The 17,448-nt window shown below is 45.0% G+C and overlaps 1 protein-coding gene across 1 annotated transcript in view; it reads right to left on the bottom strand.

Annotated features, from left to right (window-relative positions):
• Positions 1-186: 186 nt before the first annotated feature.
• ppl (periplakin) overlaps positions 187-17,448 on the bottom strand; it is a 22,961-nt gene continuing 5,699 nt past the window's right edge. The window contains 26 exon segments of the mRNA XM_070437796.1: positions 187-2,274; positions 2,426-2,518; positions 3,018-3,134; positions 3,268-3,295; positions 3,297-3,370; positions 5,891-5,961; positions 5,964-6,037; positions 7,382-7,578; positions 7,795-7,933; positions 8,131-8,309; positions 8,609-8,766; positions 10,917-11,020; positions 11,768-11,860; positions 11,862-11,914; positions 12,978-13,033; positions 13,036-13,102; positions 13,104-13,124; positions 13,812-13,852; positions 13,855-13,933; positions 15,596-15,627; positions 15,630-15,690; positions 16,202-16,275; positions 16,278-16,308; positions 17,288-17,341; positions 17,343-17,399; positions 17,401-17,445. Of these exon segments, the coding sequence (XP_070293897.1) occupies positions 187-2,274; positions 2,426-2,518; positions 3,018-3,134; positions 3,268-3,295; positions 3,297-3,370; positions 5,891-5,961; positions 5,964-6,037; positions 7,382-7,578; positions 7,795-7,933; positions 8,131-8,309; positions 8,609-8,766; positions 10,917-11,020; positions 11,768-11,860; positions 11,862-11,914; positions 12,978-13,033; positions 13,036-13,102; positions 13,104-13,124; positions 13,812-13,852; positions 13,855-13,933; positions 15,596-15,627; positions 15,630-15,690; positions 16,202-16,275; positions 16,278-16,308; positions 17,288-17,341; positions 17,343-17,399; positions 17,401-17,445 (4,086 nt within the window).

The raw sequence follows: 17,448 nt of genomic DNA, 5'->3' as shown, positions 1-17,448 counted from the left end.
CACCAAGTCGTCCAAGGAGCTGGACTACATCCGCGACGAGAGCAGCCGCCTCCAGCAGGAGAACCAGAGGCTACAGAATGACATCCGCAGGCTGCAGTCCGAGATCCAGATCACCTCCACGGAGACCCGGAGCATCTCCAACTCGGCCCCCATGGAGAGCGGGAGAACCTAGAGCTGAGGCTGGACTCACTGCAGAGGGAGCTGGCCGACTGGGGCCTTCTCTTCAACAATGGTGAACTCCATGTCGGACAGGCGGGACTTGAGGCTGCCCAGCTCCTGGTCCAGCTCCAGCCTCCTCCTCTTCTCCTGTTCCAGCGTCCTCGTCATCTTCTCGATCTCCAGCTCAGCCTCCGGGTCCTTCTCTACCTGGATGGTCTCGGTGCGCACCACCTTCTCCTTCACCACSGTCCTCTCCAGGGTGACCTGCTGCTGGAGCAGGACATTCAGCTCCTTYTCCAGCARGGTGCGCTTGTGTCTCTCCTCCTCCACCTGCAGCTTGAGGATGGAGTGCTCTTTCTCTTGCTGGGGATCCTGCTGGAGAACCACCATCTGTTTCACTGTGACCCTCTCCCTGTTCTCTTTGTCCCTGACCTCCATCTCGTTCAGCCTGACCCTCAGCCTCTGGATCTCCAGCTCTGCATCGCGCCTAGCTCGGCGTTCTCGCTCCAGCTCCTCCAGCTGTGCGTCCAGGTTGGCCTTCTGCCTCTGAAGTTGGATGAGCTCCTCTTTCAGGGTCTCCCTCTGCCTCTGTTCATTGTTGATGTTCTGTGTGAAGGTGCTGCACTCTGACCTCAGTAATGGGTCCTCYTCAATCTTAACCACCTCCTGCTGGACCACCTTCTCCCTGACCTGGGAYAGGTCGATCTTYCTTAGCCGGATCTTCTCCTCATTAGCTGATCGCTCCCTCTCCAGGTCCAGGCGTTTCTTCTGCTCGTCCGCCAGCTTCCTCTTCAGGATCTCAATCTCCTCCTTGGTCTTGGGGTTTTCTTTGTACTCCAGCACCTCGTTAACCACCTCTTTAATTTGCACCTGGGGCTTGGTGTCCTTCCACCGCTGAATCTCGTCCCTCAGCTGCCTGATCTCCATCTCTGACTTCTCCGTCTGGTGCGTCTTGTCCACAATCTCGTTRCGGAGTTTCTCCAGCTCCCTCTCGGTCTGCGGGTCCGTCTTGTACTTGATGACTTCCTTGATGATCTCCTTGATCTCGATCTGCGGACCTCTGTTTCTCAGCATCTTCAGCTCGTCCTGGTGGGACTTCAGCTGCTGGTCGGCRTCTCTGTATCTCCTCTGGTGCTCCACCAGTTCCATGCGTAGGTTGGCCACTTCAGCCTCAGCCTTGGGGTCAGGCCTGACGATCTCCCTCACCTTCTCCTGAACTATGACCCTTGACTTTTCCTCCTCTAGGCTGGAGATCTTCCTCTGGAGGTCGGCGCGCTCCCTTTGGGAAGACCGGTGCTTGGACTTCTCATCCTCGTGTTGCATCCTGAGATTCTCTACCTCCCTCTCAAAGGCGATATCCTTCTCCACCTTCAGCACCTCCTTGATGGAGATCTTCTCCTCGGCCATGGACTTCTCCTTCTCCAGCCTGCGGAGCTTGTCCTGGAGGAAGCGCAGCTCGTCCTCCAGTTGCTTCCTGGCCTCCTGCTCCTTCTGCTTCCTGTCCAAGAGGATGCGGTACTCRTTCTCCAGTTGTGGGTCRTTCTGCACTTTAATCACCTCCTCCTCTGTGATCACCTCCTGCTCCTTGGACTTCTGCTGTGCCAGGAGCGTCACCTGCTTGGTGATCTGGATCACCTCATTGTCCTTGATGGTCTTCTTCCTCCTCAGCTCTTCCAGCTCCTCCCTGAGCCTCCTCACCTCCTCCTCCTGGCCGCGGTCCCTCTCGATACGCAGCACCTCCTTCACAGTGTACTGCTGTGCTCCTTCTTTGATCTCTGTTTCGATGCCGCGCAGCTTCAGCCTCAACGCCTCCAGCTCGTTGTCCATGGCCCGGGTGACCCGGGTTTCGTCTGACAGTTTCTGACGGACATTGTGGACCTCGTCGACCAGAGTAGGATCCGGAACCTTCTTGATGATCTCCTTCTTGACGACGGTGTCCTCCGGCTTCTGACCCTCCAACATGTAGATGTCCGTYTGGATTTTCTCTAGATCCTTCTCCAGCTGCTCCCTCCTCTGGATCTCGTCTTTCAGTTGACTCTCGATCCTCCAGGCTTCTTCTCCGGGAGCGGCAGATTTGACTTGCTGGACATTGTTGCTGACGATCACGTCTGATTGCTGAGAGAGTGGGAGAGGAGGCTGAGTTTTTTTTTTTTTTTTTGAAGTAATGGCAATTATGTTTATTTAGAATGATGTGACATTTAAATTCTATTTTGGATCTATATAAAGATGTGCAACATTGATTGTTGAACATTCGGGAGTATCTCACCTGATTCATAAGGCCTTGGGCAAACTGCAGATTCGCCATCCTTTGCTTGTTAACTGCATTCACTTCGGTGAATTTAGCTTCAATGGCAGATTCCTGTCAACAAGGAAATTATGASAATGTATGGAACCAGKGGCATCATTTGCTACTGTTATTTTACTGCTGCTCTTTMATTATTTATATCKTTATTTTTTACTTCACACTTATTTTTCTTAACTGCATTGTTGGTTAAGGGCTTGTAAGTAAGCATTTCACTGTGAGGTCTACACCTGTTGTATTTGGCACACGTGACATAACATTTGATTAGATTTGATTTTCAGAATGTTCATTAGAAGATGTCGTTCAAAAGACTTCCTGAAAATGTATCGAAAGGCGTCACATTACAACGTGTAATATGCATTGAGGTTCTTGTCAAGGGCTGACTCTCACATTACACAATATTCCATATCAGTGGACTACTTTTGACCAGGGCCCATGCACCCTATTCCCTATATAGTGCACTACTTTTGACCAGGGCCTTATGACCAGAGTCCAAAAGTAGGGCACTAAATAGGGAAAAGGGTTCCATTTAGGCCACAGCTGCAGTCTTCCTTACCTCTTCCTTGACCCTGAGTGCAGGGGACTCCAGTCTGCTTCTCTTGTAGGTCTGAGGGACCAGCCCGTCTTCAAGGTCCAGAATAGACTTGAACTTCTCAGTATCATTCTCATAGTCCTGCAAACACAAATGAGTCAAATCAATAGCATGAGAGGAAGAAAGATAGAGAAAGAGTTATATCAAATGGTATACATTTCTCCTCGCCGTAGGTAATCAGAGTTGATGTGTCGATCAGTGTTCATTCCCCTACCTTGACGGCTTGCTGTAAAGTTGAGCATTTTCGATACGTTGTTCAACTCAGACTCCTTCTTTTTAATGTCGGAGAGCAGTTCTGTGACAACACAGCAATCAACATTTTAGACCGAGAAACATAACAGGACCATTAGAGGTAGAGGACGTTTGACCAGAGGTATAGAAACATAAAACCATTAGAGGTAGAGGACTTTGACTAGAGGTATAGAACAACATAACCAATAGAGGTAGAGGACTTTGACTAGAGGTATAGAAACATAACAGGACCATTAGAGTAGAGGACTTTGACTAGAGGTATAGAAACATAACCATTAGAGGTAGAGGACTTTGACAGAGGTATAGAAACATAACAGACCATTAGAGGTAGAGGACTTTGACAGAGGTAAGAAACATAACCATTAGAGGTAGAGGACTTTGACCAGAGGTAAGACATAAACCATTAGAGGTAGAGGCTTTGACCAGAGGTATAGAAACATAACAGGACCATTAGAGGTAGAGGACTTTGACTAGAGTATAGAAACAAAACATATAGGATAAGAGACTTTGACTAGAGGTATAGAAACATAACAGGACCATTAGAAGTAGAGGACTTTGACTAGAGGTATAGAAACAAACAACCATTAGAGGTAGAGGACTTTGACTAGAGGTATAGAAACATAACAGGACCATTAGAGGTAGAGGACTTGTCTAGAGGTAAGAAACATAACCATTAGAGGTAGAGGACTTGTACTAGAGTAAGAAAACATAACCATTAGAGGTAGAGGACTTTGACCAGAGGTATAGAAACATAACAGGACCATTAGAGGTAGAGGACTTTGCAAGAGGTAAGAAACATAACCAATTAGAGGTAGAGGACTTTGCTAGAGGTAAGAAACATAACCATTAGAGGTAGAGGACTTTGACCCAGAGGTATAGAAACATAACAGACCATTAGAGGTAGAGGACTGACTAGAGGTATAGAAACATAACAGGAACCATTAGAGTAGAGGACTTTGACCAGAGTTATATAAACATAACAGGACCATTAGAGGTAGAGGACTTTGACTAGAGGTATAGAACATAACCATTAGAGGTAGAGGAACTTGACTAGAGGTATAGAAACATAAAACCATTAGAGTAGAGGACTTTGACTAGAGGTATAGAACAAAACATTAGAGGTAGAGGACTTTGACCAGAGGTATAGAAAACATAAACAGGACCATTAGAGGTAGAGGACTTTGACTAGAGGTATAGAAACATACAACATTAGAGGTAGAGGACTTTGACTAGAGTAAGAAAATACACCATTAGAGTAGAGGACTTTGACTAGAAGGTATAGAAACATAACAGACCATTAGAGGTAGAGGACTTGACTAGAGGTATAGAAACATAACAGGACCATTAGAGGTAGAGACTTTGACTAGAGGTATAAAACAAAACCATTAAGGAGAGGACTTTGACAGAGAGGAATCATTAAGTAGAGGACTTTGACTAGAGGATAGAAACATAACCATTAGAGGTAGAGGACTTTGACCAGAGGTATAGAAACATAACCATTAGAGGTAGAGGACTTTGACTAGAGTATAGAACATCAAACCATTAGAGTAGAGGACTTTGACTAGAGGTATAGAAACATAACAGACCAATAGATAGAGGACTTTGACTAGAGGTATAGAAAACATACAGAACCATTAGAGGTAGAGGACTTTGACTAGAGTATAGAAACATAACCATTAGAGGTAGAGGACTTGACTAGAGGTATAGAAACATAACAGGACCATTAAGGTAGAGACTTTGACTAGAGGTATAGAAACATAACCATTAGAGGTAGAGGACTTTGACTAGAGGTATAAAACATAACATAACCATTAGAGTAGAGGACTAAATAGAACTAGAAAACTAGATAAAACTGACTGGAACCTCTCAGCTGAAAATATTGTTTTAGTTCAGGACAGGGTTCAAAATTGTGAACACCTGACTATCCTCAACCGTGCTGGGGTGAAGTTTCCCTAGTATAGATCTAAAATCTGCTTCCCCTCCCTCCAATCTAACTTAACCATTAGTGGGACAATCAGAAATCAGCTTCGCCAATCCTAACATTAACCATTAGTGGGACAATCAGAAATCAGCTTTCCCAATCCTAACATTAACCATTAGTGGGACAATCAGAAATCAGCTTCCCCAATCCTAACATAACATTGTGGGACAATCAGAAATCAGCTTCCCCAATCCTAACATGAACCATTAGTGGGACAATCAGAATCAGCTCCCCAATCCTAACATTAACCATTAGTGTGACAATCAGAAATCAGCTTCCCCAATCCTAACATTAACCATTAGTGGGACAATCAGAAATCAGCTTCCCCAATCCTAACATTAACCATAGTGGGACAATCAAAATCAGCTTCCCCAATCCTAACATGAACCATTAGTGGGACAATCAGAACAGCTTCCCCAATCCTAACATTAACCATTAGTGGGACAGATCAGAACAGCTTCCCCAATCCTAACATTAACCATTAGGTGGACAATCAGAAATCAGCTTCCCCAATCCTAACATTAACCATTAGTGGGACAATCAGAAATCAGCTTCCCCAATCCTAACATGAACATTAGTGCGACAATCAGAAATCAACCCCTACCTTCTGGTTCCAGCTTGGTTCCACCTGACTGAGGTTGTCTTTCTCAGTTGGCTCATAGTTTGGCACGCGGACAGCCAGTTGTTCAGGTTGTCGTAATCACTGTGGTAGTTGCTGTAGGACGTCTTAGCCCTCTGCAGGCTCTGAGATCTGTAACACAACACAACACAAATGAATGTAACACACCACAACGTGAACGACACACCACACAACGTGAACTAACACACAAACACACTGACGTAACACACCACAACCACAACCATGAACGTAACACACCACAACACAACAATGAACGTAACACAACCACAAACTAACGTAACACACCACACCACAACATGAACGTAACACACCACAACATGAACGTAACACACCACAACATGAATGTAACACACCACAACGTGAATTAACACACCAACAACATAACGAACACAACACAAACATGAACGTAACACACCACAACGTGAACGTAAACACTTACACACAACAACATGAACGTAACACACCACAACATGAACGTAACACACCACAACATGAATAACACACCACAACGTGAATGTAACACACCACACACAACGTGAACGTAACACACCACAACGTGAAGTAACACACCACAACGTGAACGTAAACACCACAACATGAACGTAACACACCCACAACGGAATGTAACACACCACAACATCATGTGACGTCTATTATAGTAAAATCACAATACAGGTCTGGCTACGATGATTCTTGTTCTTGGCTTCAAACTTTTTTTAACCAGTTTTAAAGGTCACGGAACGCTCAATCAGTTCTCTGACCTCACAAATATAATGTATGGATGTCAAAGGTTACATTCCAATTCTCTACCCTTCTCCCGAAGTGTGCACTTGTACACTTCCCTTTATGGATTTAAAATGATTGGACTGTGTAAGAAAATAGTTGGAAATGGGAAACGCCCACCAGTCATACTTTCCAATCCAATGATTTTGAGTTCTGAGACGGATAGAAAATCAGAACGCAGCCACAGGGTTCAACTGCACCGTAGAGACTGCTGCCTTATGTACAGACATAGTCAACACTGGTCACTTTAATAATGTTTACATACTGTTTTACCTACTTCATGTCTATATACTGTATTCTATCAAGGCAATTCTATATAACTACTGCTGTACACACCGTTTCTAATTCATATACTGTCTATAATGTCTATACACACCATCCTATATAACTACTGCGTACACACCGTTTCTAATTCATATACTGTCTATAATTGCTATACACACCATCATATACATAGATGTTTATATTCCAGAGTCTGACAGTCTTGTTCTAATATTTCTATATTCCTGTCATTTGTATTTCGTAAATTACATGTATGTTACTACTGCACTGTTGGAGCTAGGAACACAAACTTTCACTACACCCACCATAACATCGCTAAATATGTGTACGCAACCAATAACATTTATTTTATAATTTATTTGAAGTCAAAGTTATGTCAGTCCCCTTTACCTGGTGTCGTCGATCTGCCTGTTGAGGTTGTCGTAGCGTTTGTTCAGTTTGCGGACCTCGCCCTCCTGCCTCTCGATGTCGGGGCAGTGCTCCTGCACCTTGGTTGCCATGGTGTCACAGCTGCCTTTGGCCGCACGCAGGTTAGCCTCCGCCTCCGTCACCGCGGACCTCTTGGTCTTCAGCTCTGATGAAATATCCTGTCGGGAGAGGAAGTGAGGTTGAATTGTGTGTATGGGGGAAGTTCTGCCCCAACCAGGACAAACKTGAGATATGAGTGTGTAGCTCAGATCTTCCAGCTCATCATACATTTGTACTGTATGTCATTAGCAAATATGCTTCTGTCTTTGGTATCTGAAGTGATACAATACATTTCCTTTGAAAATAAATGAGCGATCAGAGGGCAGCCATCTTACAGCCAGTTGACGCTGCGTCTTCTCCAGAGACGAGATGTCTGCGGGGGCGACTTCCTCCCTGACCAGCTTGTTCTCGTAGCTGGACAATAAAGATTTCCCGTTTTGAAGGGAGTTCTCCAGGCGGTTGGAATTCTGAAGCCTGTAAACAAACACATGATATGATTAAATTACATTTGATTAAAATGACATTTAAAATGTGTTTAAATAGTGTCATAGTAGCCTACAGGTTAGTCATCCTAGTAAAACAGGAAAAGTCTCTCATAAAGTAGAAGTGGTCCTGAGGTTTGTGTAACTACTACCATCTCTACTAACAAGTCAAGTAAAAAAGMTACTCACTTGTCCTCTGAGCACTTGAGCAGCAGGTTGATCTTGTCGTATTTGTTGTTGGCCTCGTTCACCTTGCCGTTCAGCTGAGGGGCGCTGGCACATTTAGGGTTAGAGGTCAGGAACTTCTCAGCCTCCTTCACCTTGGACGACTTCTCCGGCTCGATCTTACGAACCACGGCCGCAATGTCCTGGTGGAAGAATATGGGATAAGCATTAAACAAAGTGTACACTTCCTGGAACTAACTAATAGTACTTCCTCGATAAGCATTAAACAAAGTGTACACTTCCTGGAACTAACTAATAGTACTTCCTCGATAAGCATTAAACAACTGTCTCAAGACTTTCTTTGGTAGGATTAAATGGGTTTGAAAACTTTATYGAAAGGATTCTAGTCTAAACTAGGAGGACAGGAGAAGAGTAGAGGAGGAAAAGCATCTCTACCRCTCTACACCCTCTGTGCAGAGAAAGGAGAAAAAGGATGAACTACCTTGACGTCCTGCAGMCGGTCAGCGCTGTCCTGCAGTGGCCTGGTCTGCTCCAGCGGGGGGCGTACTCGAGAGTAGATGGCCTTCTCCTGTTTGTCCAGATCACTGGTCACCTTGTCCAGACCGGCCATCAGCTGGCGACACTGCTGCTCCTCCTTGTCTACAATATTCATCAATCAATCACCACACAAAATAACACACACAACACATCATATACATCCAGACTCAACAATCACAACACCATCAATCACACACCAAAATAACATACATAAAATCAGATACGACTACACACACACGACTACACACACACACACGACTACACACACACACACACAGACAGAAATATAGAACCAGACACTCAACATAACATCACATTCACAATCAGACAATCACACTGGCATACAGATCATAAAACATGTTGTTGTTTGTTTTAAGCTGCAGCTCTAGTGATTAACTCCAGTAGTAATATGACATACCATGACATACCAAACAATCAATCACATTTATTTATAAAGTGCTTTTTACACCAGCAGGTGTCACAAAGTGCTTATACAGAAACCCTGTAGCTGTAGAAGCACGGTGGCTAGGAACAACTACCTAGAAAGGGTAGGAACCTAGGAAGAAACCTAGAGAGGAACCAGGCTCTGAGGGTGGACCAGTCTCTTTCTGGTTGTGCTGGGTGGTGATTATAAGGAGTATACGGCCATTAAGGCCAGATGGTTCTTCAAGATGTTCAGACGATCATAGATGACCAGCAGGGTGAAATAATAATCACAGTGGTTATAGATCAGGGCTCTCCAATAGGTGGATGGAGATCTACCAGCATGAGTAGCTCACCATGTAGCTGGGCTCCCGAGTGGCGCAGCGATCTAAGGCACTACATCTTAGTGCAAGAGGCGTTCACTACAGACCCTGGTTTGATTCTAGGCTGTATCACAACCGGCCGTGATTGGGGAATCCCATAGGCGGCGCACAATTGGCCCAGCGTGTTAGGGTTTGGCCGGGGTAGGCCGGTAGGCCGTCATTGTAAATAATAATTTGTTCTTAACTGACTTGCCTTGTTAAATAAAAAGGTTAAATAAATACAAATAATTAATTCTAAAAAAGGACATGCATTTTTTTTTCAGTGTTTCCATCGCAAACGGTCATAAACATTAAACTCCAGGCTGCCACCAATCAAAGCTACATGGACATTACCCACCCCTCGTTAGTCACACCTGGCTTCAAAATCCTAACCCGAACACAATATCTGCAATACATTCCCAGCAATATTGCCCATCTGTCTGTCTGGTGCACGTGTTTGTATCAATCAATCCATGTAGCCAGTTAGCGATGCTAATGATAACTATCTTTAAAACGGATCAAACTTTATTGGTCACATACACGTGTTTAGCAGATGTTATTGTGGTGTAGTGAAATGCTTGAGCTTCTAGTTCCGACAGTGCAGCAGTATCTAACAAGTAATATCTAACAGTTTCACAACATATACCCCATACACACACATCTAAGTAAAGGAATGGAATTAAGATATATAAATATATCGTCGGACAATGTCAGAGCGGCATAGACAAAGACTTTCCCCAAAAACCTTGTCAATTAAATGTTAACTGTAAAGTGGGCTTACCTGACAGAACGGTCATGATTATTTACATCAATTGGATGGCCATTGTTTTACAAACTCTGCCATGACACGAGCTGCAGTAGGCCTGACAGAAACATCACTAGAGCCACACATCTCTCTCTGGCTAGATGCGCAATTAAAGGGGAATTACACTCAAAAAGCGTTATGTTTAGGTCCAAAGGAAAAGGTCTTCTGATGTGATGTAAGCATGGACATGGACCCAGAACATCCATTTGTTGTTTCCTATGAACAATTGTACTATGAGAGTTGAAAAACAGAGTCAAAACCAGGAGAAGAAAACAAATCTGGAAAATACTAAAGATCATTTTAGGGGCTGTAGTGTTGAATACTGTTATTTAACCATTATTTTACCAGGTATATTGACATATTTTGTACAGCAAGGACCCGGGGAAGAGTTGCCGTAGAGGAGAAGTGCCTATTTAAAAGCTATAAATAAATTTAAAAAAGAGTTGCTCGCAACATGTTTCATTTTTTTTTTAAAGTAGCTCAGATAGAAAAGGCTGGAGACCCCTGTTATAGAGGGTGCAACAGGTCAGCACCTCAGGAGTTACATGTCAGTTGGCTTTTCATAGCCGAGCATTCAGAGGTTGAGACAGTGACATAACATGACATAACATACATGACATACCATGACATAACATGACATAACATGACATAACAGTACCTACCAGAGCCAGCGGAGCCGTCTTTCTTCAGTTCCTCCAGGCGTTTGACCAGGGTGGTCTTACTGCCAGACACCTTCATCTTAATACCCTTCTGCTGGCTGGCCAGACTGGAAACAACACAACAGACCCTGTTACACAGTGTACAAGTACACCGTCTAGGGAAAACAGACCCTGTTAGACAGTGTACAAGTATACCGTCTGGGAAACAGACCCTGTTACACAGTGTACAAGTAATACCGTCTCGGGAAAGAGACCCTGTTACACAGTGTACAGTACACCGTCTAGGGAAACAGACCTGTTACACAGTGTACAAGTACACCGTCTGGGAAACAGACCCTGTTACACAGGTACAAGTACACCGTCTAGGGAAAAACAGACCTTGTTACACAGTGTACAAGTACACCGTCTAGGGAAAACAGACCCTGTTACACAGTGTACAAGTACACCGTCTAGGGAAAACAGACCCTGTTACACAGTGTACAAGTACACCGTCTAGGGAAACAGACCCTGTTACACAGTGTACAAGTACACCGTCTCGGGAAACAGACCCTGTTACACAGTGTACAAGTACACCGTCTAGGGAAACAGACCCTGTTACAAGTGTACAAGTACACCTCTAGGGAAACAGCCCTGTTACACAGTGTACAAGTACACCGTCTAGAGAAACAGACCCTGTTACACAGTGTACAAGTACACCGTCTAGAGAAACAGACCCTGTTACACAGTGTACAAGTACACCGTCTTAGGGAAACAGACACAATCAAGCACACAGTAGGACAGACAACGTTGGACCCCGCCCACCCCATAACACACACCACACCTCTTCCACCCTACCCCATAACACACACACTTACCCGTTGGAGACGGCGACAGACTCTGGGTTGTGGGGGGACCATGAAGCAGGCCCTGGAGCCGTCAGTTTACGCCCGGCCGCGTCCTCACCTCCCACTTGGGCCCTTGTTACTCAGGAGGGTGTACCTCTCTCCACGCAGGATCTGACCCTGGATGGACAACAAACAACATTACACAGAGGTTCACTCACTGATCTGGTATGGAAGAACCAGAACACAAATAGAGGTTTCACTCACTGAACCACTTTGGATAAGCCCTTAGCTTTTCCTGACCACATGACCTGACCACATGACCCGACCAGGGAAACACTAAGCCCTAGTCAGTAAATTAGATTTCACTGTTTTTACCGGTCAGGTCACATGGGGGAAAAAAATATAAACACAACACTGCGTTTCCCCTCACTGTTTGATCCGGTTCCTAAATCTTAAGAGCCTCTCGACTGCGCCACAACACACACACACACACACACACACACACACACACACACACACACACACACACACACACACACACACACACACACACACACCACACACACACACACACACACACACACACACACCACACACACACACACAACACACGCTCCAGCTCTCAAAATCCACTCCTAAAACCCCCTCAGCCTGTGGCTGATCCACCGAAGGCTTAAATAAGATGCAGAGAGCACAGGCCTCTAAAGGATTTAAATACATTACAACACAGCACCACATTCAGGGGACTGAATGAAAGGAGTGAGAGTGAAGGAGGACGAGAGGAGGGAACCAGAGGAGAGAGGAGAAGACGTGGTGCAGTCAGATCGTGCTCAGTCACGATAACAGAAAAACAACACCACACATAGGGATTAGAGAATGACTGGAGACAGAAAAGGAGAGAGAGAGACGGGGGGTAAAGCAGGGAGGGGGGAGAGGTGAGAGAGGACAGGGGCGGTAAGCAGGGAGGGAGGGGGAGAGGAGAGAGAGACAGGGGGGTAAAGCAGGGAGGGAGGGGGGAGGAGGAGAGAGAGGGGGAAAGGAGGAGAGAGGGGGAGGAGACAAAAAAAGAGAGAAAAGCTAGAATGATTGTCATGAAGAAGCGTGTGTGTGGAGGAGCATAGTGGACAAGTATCAGTCTGAAACTAGACTAGGCTGGTGGCATATCCAGGTTTACCACATCAGTGTCTCACACACACAGGCTGAGGTAAAGTAGTGGAGGTGTCCAGGTGTAAAGGTTTACCTCGTCAGTGTCGAACTCACACAGCGCCTCGACGGGGAGCAGCTTCTGAGGGGTGTCCTGCGGAACTGAGGGGGGAGAACCTGTAGACTGCGCTTCTCCAGAGCCTTCACACGCTCATCAAAGTGGGTCCATGGCCTTCGCCTGGTCCTGCACCACACACACACACACACACACACACACACACACACACACACACACACACACTTTAAGAGCCTTTGGATTTATAGTTCTAAGGCTAATACGTTTGTCAAAATGTAAATGTTGTTGATTGAGTTGGGAGTTTTAGAAACCAGCCTGATAAGCAGACAGACCTGACAGACCAACGAATTGTCTCTGCTTTATTCCTGACAGACCAACGAATTGTCTCTGCTTTATCCAACAGCTTTGTCATTTTTGGCTAAAGCAGAAACAGATCTGTCCCCAGACTTGTAGTAACTACACTAGTGTAAAGCCCACTCTCAGTAAACTACAGCAGTGTAAAGCCCACTCTCAGTAAACTACGGTAGTGTAAAGCCCACTCTCAGTAAACTACGGTAGTGAAAGCCCACTTTAGTAAACTACGGTAGTGTAAAGCTCACTCTCAGTAAACTACGGTAGATGTAAAGCCCACTCTCAGTAAACTACGGTAGTGTAAGCCCACTCTCAGTAAACTACGGTAGTGTAAAGCCCACTCTCAGTAAAACTACGGTAGTGTAAAGCCCACTCTCAGTAAACTACGGTAGTGTAAAGCCCACTGTTAGTAAAACATTGTTAGTTGTAAAGTCCACTCTCAGTAAACTTACACTAGTGTAAAGCTCACTCTCAGTAAACTACACTAGTGTAAAGCCCACTCACGTCCAGGTCTCTGATGAGGCTCTCCATCTGGTACATGTCCTGAACTCTGGTTTGTACTTCTGGTCCACCTCTTTGTCCATTCTCTTCAGAAGGTCCTGGGTGTCCCGGGCCTCTTTGTGGAACTGGAGAGAAAACAGACACCGTCAGGAAAAACACTGAGGCAACAACATCACTGAAAGCAGCTAGGGTTTATTTACACTAAGTTCGACTGGCAGCCAGTCGGTCTCTGCCTGAACCAACTCTGTTCACGTACATGAAATGCCAAGTCTGTAACTCAGAAGCTGTTGCTTTGTGCAGCACATGCTTGTCACAAGCCCATCAAAATCCAATGACCCTGTTCAAACATTCAGGATTTCTTAAACTGATGCTTTCTGAATACTGTTGCTATGACTCACCTTGTGGTTGTGGTCCATGTGTTCAGCTGGTATTAAGGTTAAGGTCAGGTTACAGTATACTAATCACCTTGTTGTTGTTGTGGTCCATGTTTTCAGCTGGTATTAAGGTTAAGGTCAAGGTCACAGTTATACTAATCACCTTGTGATTGTGGTCCATGTGTTTCAGCTGGTATTAAGGTTAAGTCAGGTCCACAGTATACTAATCACCTTGTGATTGTGGTCCATGTGTTTCAGCTGGTATTAAGGTTAAGGTCAGGTTACAGTATACTAATCACCTTGTGGTTGTGGTCCATGTGTTTCAGCTGGTATTAAGGTTAAGGTAAGGTCAGGTCAGGTCAGCGTTACAGTATACTAATCACCTTGTGGTTTGGTCCATGTGTTTCAGCTGGTATTAAGGTTAAGGTCAGGTCACAGTATACTAATCACCTTGTGATTGTGGTCCATGTGTTTCAAGCTGGTATTAAGGTTAAGGTCAGGTCACAGTATACTAATCACCTTGTTGATTGTGGTCCATGTGTTTCAGCTGGTATTAAGGTTAAGGTCAGTCACAGTAACTAATCACCTTGTGGTTGTTGCCATGTGGTTTCAGCTGGTATTAGGTCAGGTTGTTGTTACAGTATAATAATCACCTTGGGTTGTGGTCCATGGGTTTCAGCTGGTATTAAGGTTAAGGTCAGGTCAGGTCACAGTATACTAAACACCTTGTGGGTTGTGTCCATGTGTTTCAGCTGGTATTAAGGTTTAAGGTCAGGTCAGGTTACAGTATACTAATCACCTTTGTGTTTGGTCATCGATGTGTTTCAGCTGGTATTAAGGTTAAGGTCTCAGCAGGTCAGGTGGTTACAGTATACTAATCACCTTGTGGTTGTGGTCCATGTGTTTCAGCTGGTATTAAGGTTAAGGTCAGGTAGTGTTACAAGTATACTAATCACCTTGTGGTTGTGGTCCATGTGTTTCAGCTGGTATAAGGGTTAAGGTCAGGTCGTTACAGTATACTAATCACCTTGTGGTTGTGTCCATGTGTTTCAGCTGGTATTAAGGTTAAGGTCAGGTCAGGTCAGGTTGTGTTACCAGTATACTAATCACCTTGTGGTTGTGGTCCATGTGTTTCAGCTTGTATAAGTCAGGTCAGGTCAGGTTGTGTTACAGTATACTAATCACCTTGTGGTTGTGGTCCATGTGTTTCAGCTGGTATTAAGGTCAGGTTGTGTTACAGTATACTAATCACCTTGTGGTTGTGGTCCATGTGTTTCAGCTGGTATTAAGGTTAAGGTCAGGTCAGGTCAGGTAGTGTTACAGTATACTAATCACCTTGTGGTTGTGGTCCATGTGTTTCAGCTGGTATTAAGGTTAAGGTCAGGTCATGTTGTGTTACAGTATACTAATCACCTTGTGGTACTCGTCCATGTGTTTCAGGTGTTCTCCTCACAGATGAGCAGGTTCAGGTACTCCTTCCAGTCTGCATGCACAGCCTCCATTTGAGCCTGACAGGTGGAGTAGAGTTCTGTTCCATTACTGTCTGTTGTTGCTTTCATTCACATTCATTTGAGGATTTTAATCTCAGTAGAGGTGAATCCTAACTTCCACTAAAATAGTTCTGATTGACCTTCGTCTCCATTGACATCAATGCAGACTTAAGTCAACATTGACTTAACGTGGAAGTTAGGATTTGACCCAATAGTAGAATGATAGAGGATAAATGAAGTGGACCTCATGACATTCATCCCAGGCATGGTCAGTGGAGATGTGTGTGTGTGTGTGTGTACCTCAATAACATTCTGCCAGGATGGTTGGTAGAGATGTGTGTGTGTGTGTGTGTGTACCTCAATACATTCTTGTCAGATGGTGGTAGAGATTGTGTGTGTGTGTGTGTGTGTGTGTGTGTGTGTGTGTGTGTGACCTCAATAACATTCTTGCCGGATGGTTGGTAGAGATGTGTGTGTGTGTGTGTGTGTGTGTGTGTGTGTGTGTGTGTGTGTGTGTGTGTGTGTGTACCTCAATAACATTCTTGCCAGGATGGTTGGAAGCGATGAGTTTATCTCCATCATCATTCAGCTTGGTAACAGTGCCTCCTTGGACTCCAGACACTTACTGATGAAGTTCTGGTGGGAGATTTAAAGAGATACAAGTCTCACTTTACGTTCCAACACACGTGACATGTAGGATTAGGTGTCATGTAACATGTAGGATCAGGTGCCGTAGCGTGTAGGATCAGGTGTCACGTAGCGGTAGGATCAGGTGTCACGTACGTGTAGGATCAGGTGTCACGTAGCGTGTAGATTAGTGTCATGTAACATGTAGATCAGGTGCACGTAACGTGTAGGATCAGGTGTCACGTAGCGTGTAGGATCAGTGTTCAACGTAGCGTGTAGGATCAGGTGTGACATAACGTGTTAGGATCTGGTGTCAGATAAGATAGGATCTGGCTGTCAGATAACGTGTAGGATCTTGGTGTCAGATAACGTGTAGGATCAGGTTGACATAACGTGTAGGATCTGGGTGTCAGATAACGTGTAGGGATCTGGTGTCAGATAACGTGTTAGGATCAGGTGTGACATAACGTGTAAGATCAGGTGTCAGATAACGTGTAAGATCAGGTGTGACATAACGTGTAAGATCAGGTGTCAGATAACGTGTAAGATCAGGTGTCACATGACTGTAGGAGGATCCGGTGTGGGACATAACGTGTAGAATCAGGTGTACATAACGTGTAAGTCAGGTGGTCAGATAACGTGTAGGATCAGGTGTCAGATAACATGTAGGATCAGGTGTCAGATAACATGCAGATCAGGTGTCAGATAAAATGTAGGATCAGGTGTCAGATTAACATGTAGGATCAGGTGTCAGATAAACATTGCAGGATCAGGTAGTGTCAGATAACAGGCAGGATCAGGTGTCAGATAACATGCAGGATCAGGTGTCAGATAACATGCAGGATCAGGTGTCAGAACATGCAGGATCAGGTGTCAGATAACATTGCAGGATCAGGTGTCAAACATGCAGGATCAGGTGTCAGATATCCCCTGAATGTATTACTCTGTCAGTGCAGGTGAAGGAGTGTGTGTGGTGGTGCCTCTCTACCTCATACTGTCTGTGACGTGCAGGGTAGTCCAGGTTAGTATCGCTCCAGTCATAGTTGAATCCTCTCCCCTGCCTGCTGGTCCATCCAGTACAGCTCGTTAGTGCAGCGCTGGCATGTAGTCACGCAGGCTCAACAGGTGCGCTGTCGAGCACTGGAACTG

Source organism: Salvelinus sp. IW2-2015, linkage group LG37, assembly GCF_002910315.2.
Source record: "Salvelinus sp. IW2-2015 linkage group LG37, ASM291031v2, whole genome shotgun sequence".
NCBI classification, from domain to species: domain Eukaryota; kingdom Metazoa; phylum Chordata; class Actinopteri; order Salmoniformes; family Salmonidae; genus Salvelinus; species Salvelinus sp. IW2-2015.
This window is presented reverse-complemented; position numbering and strand designations above follow the sequence as displayed.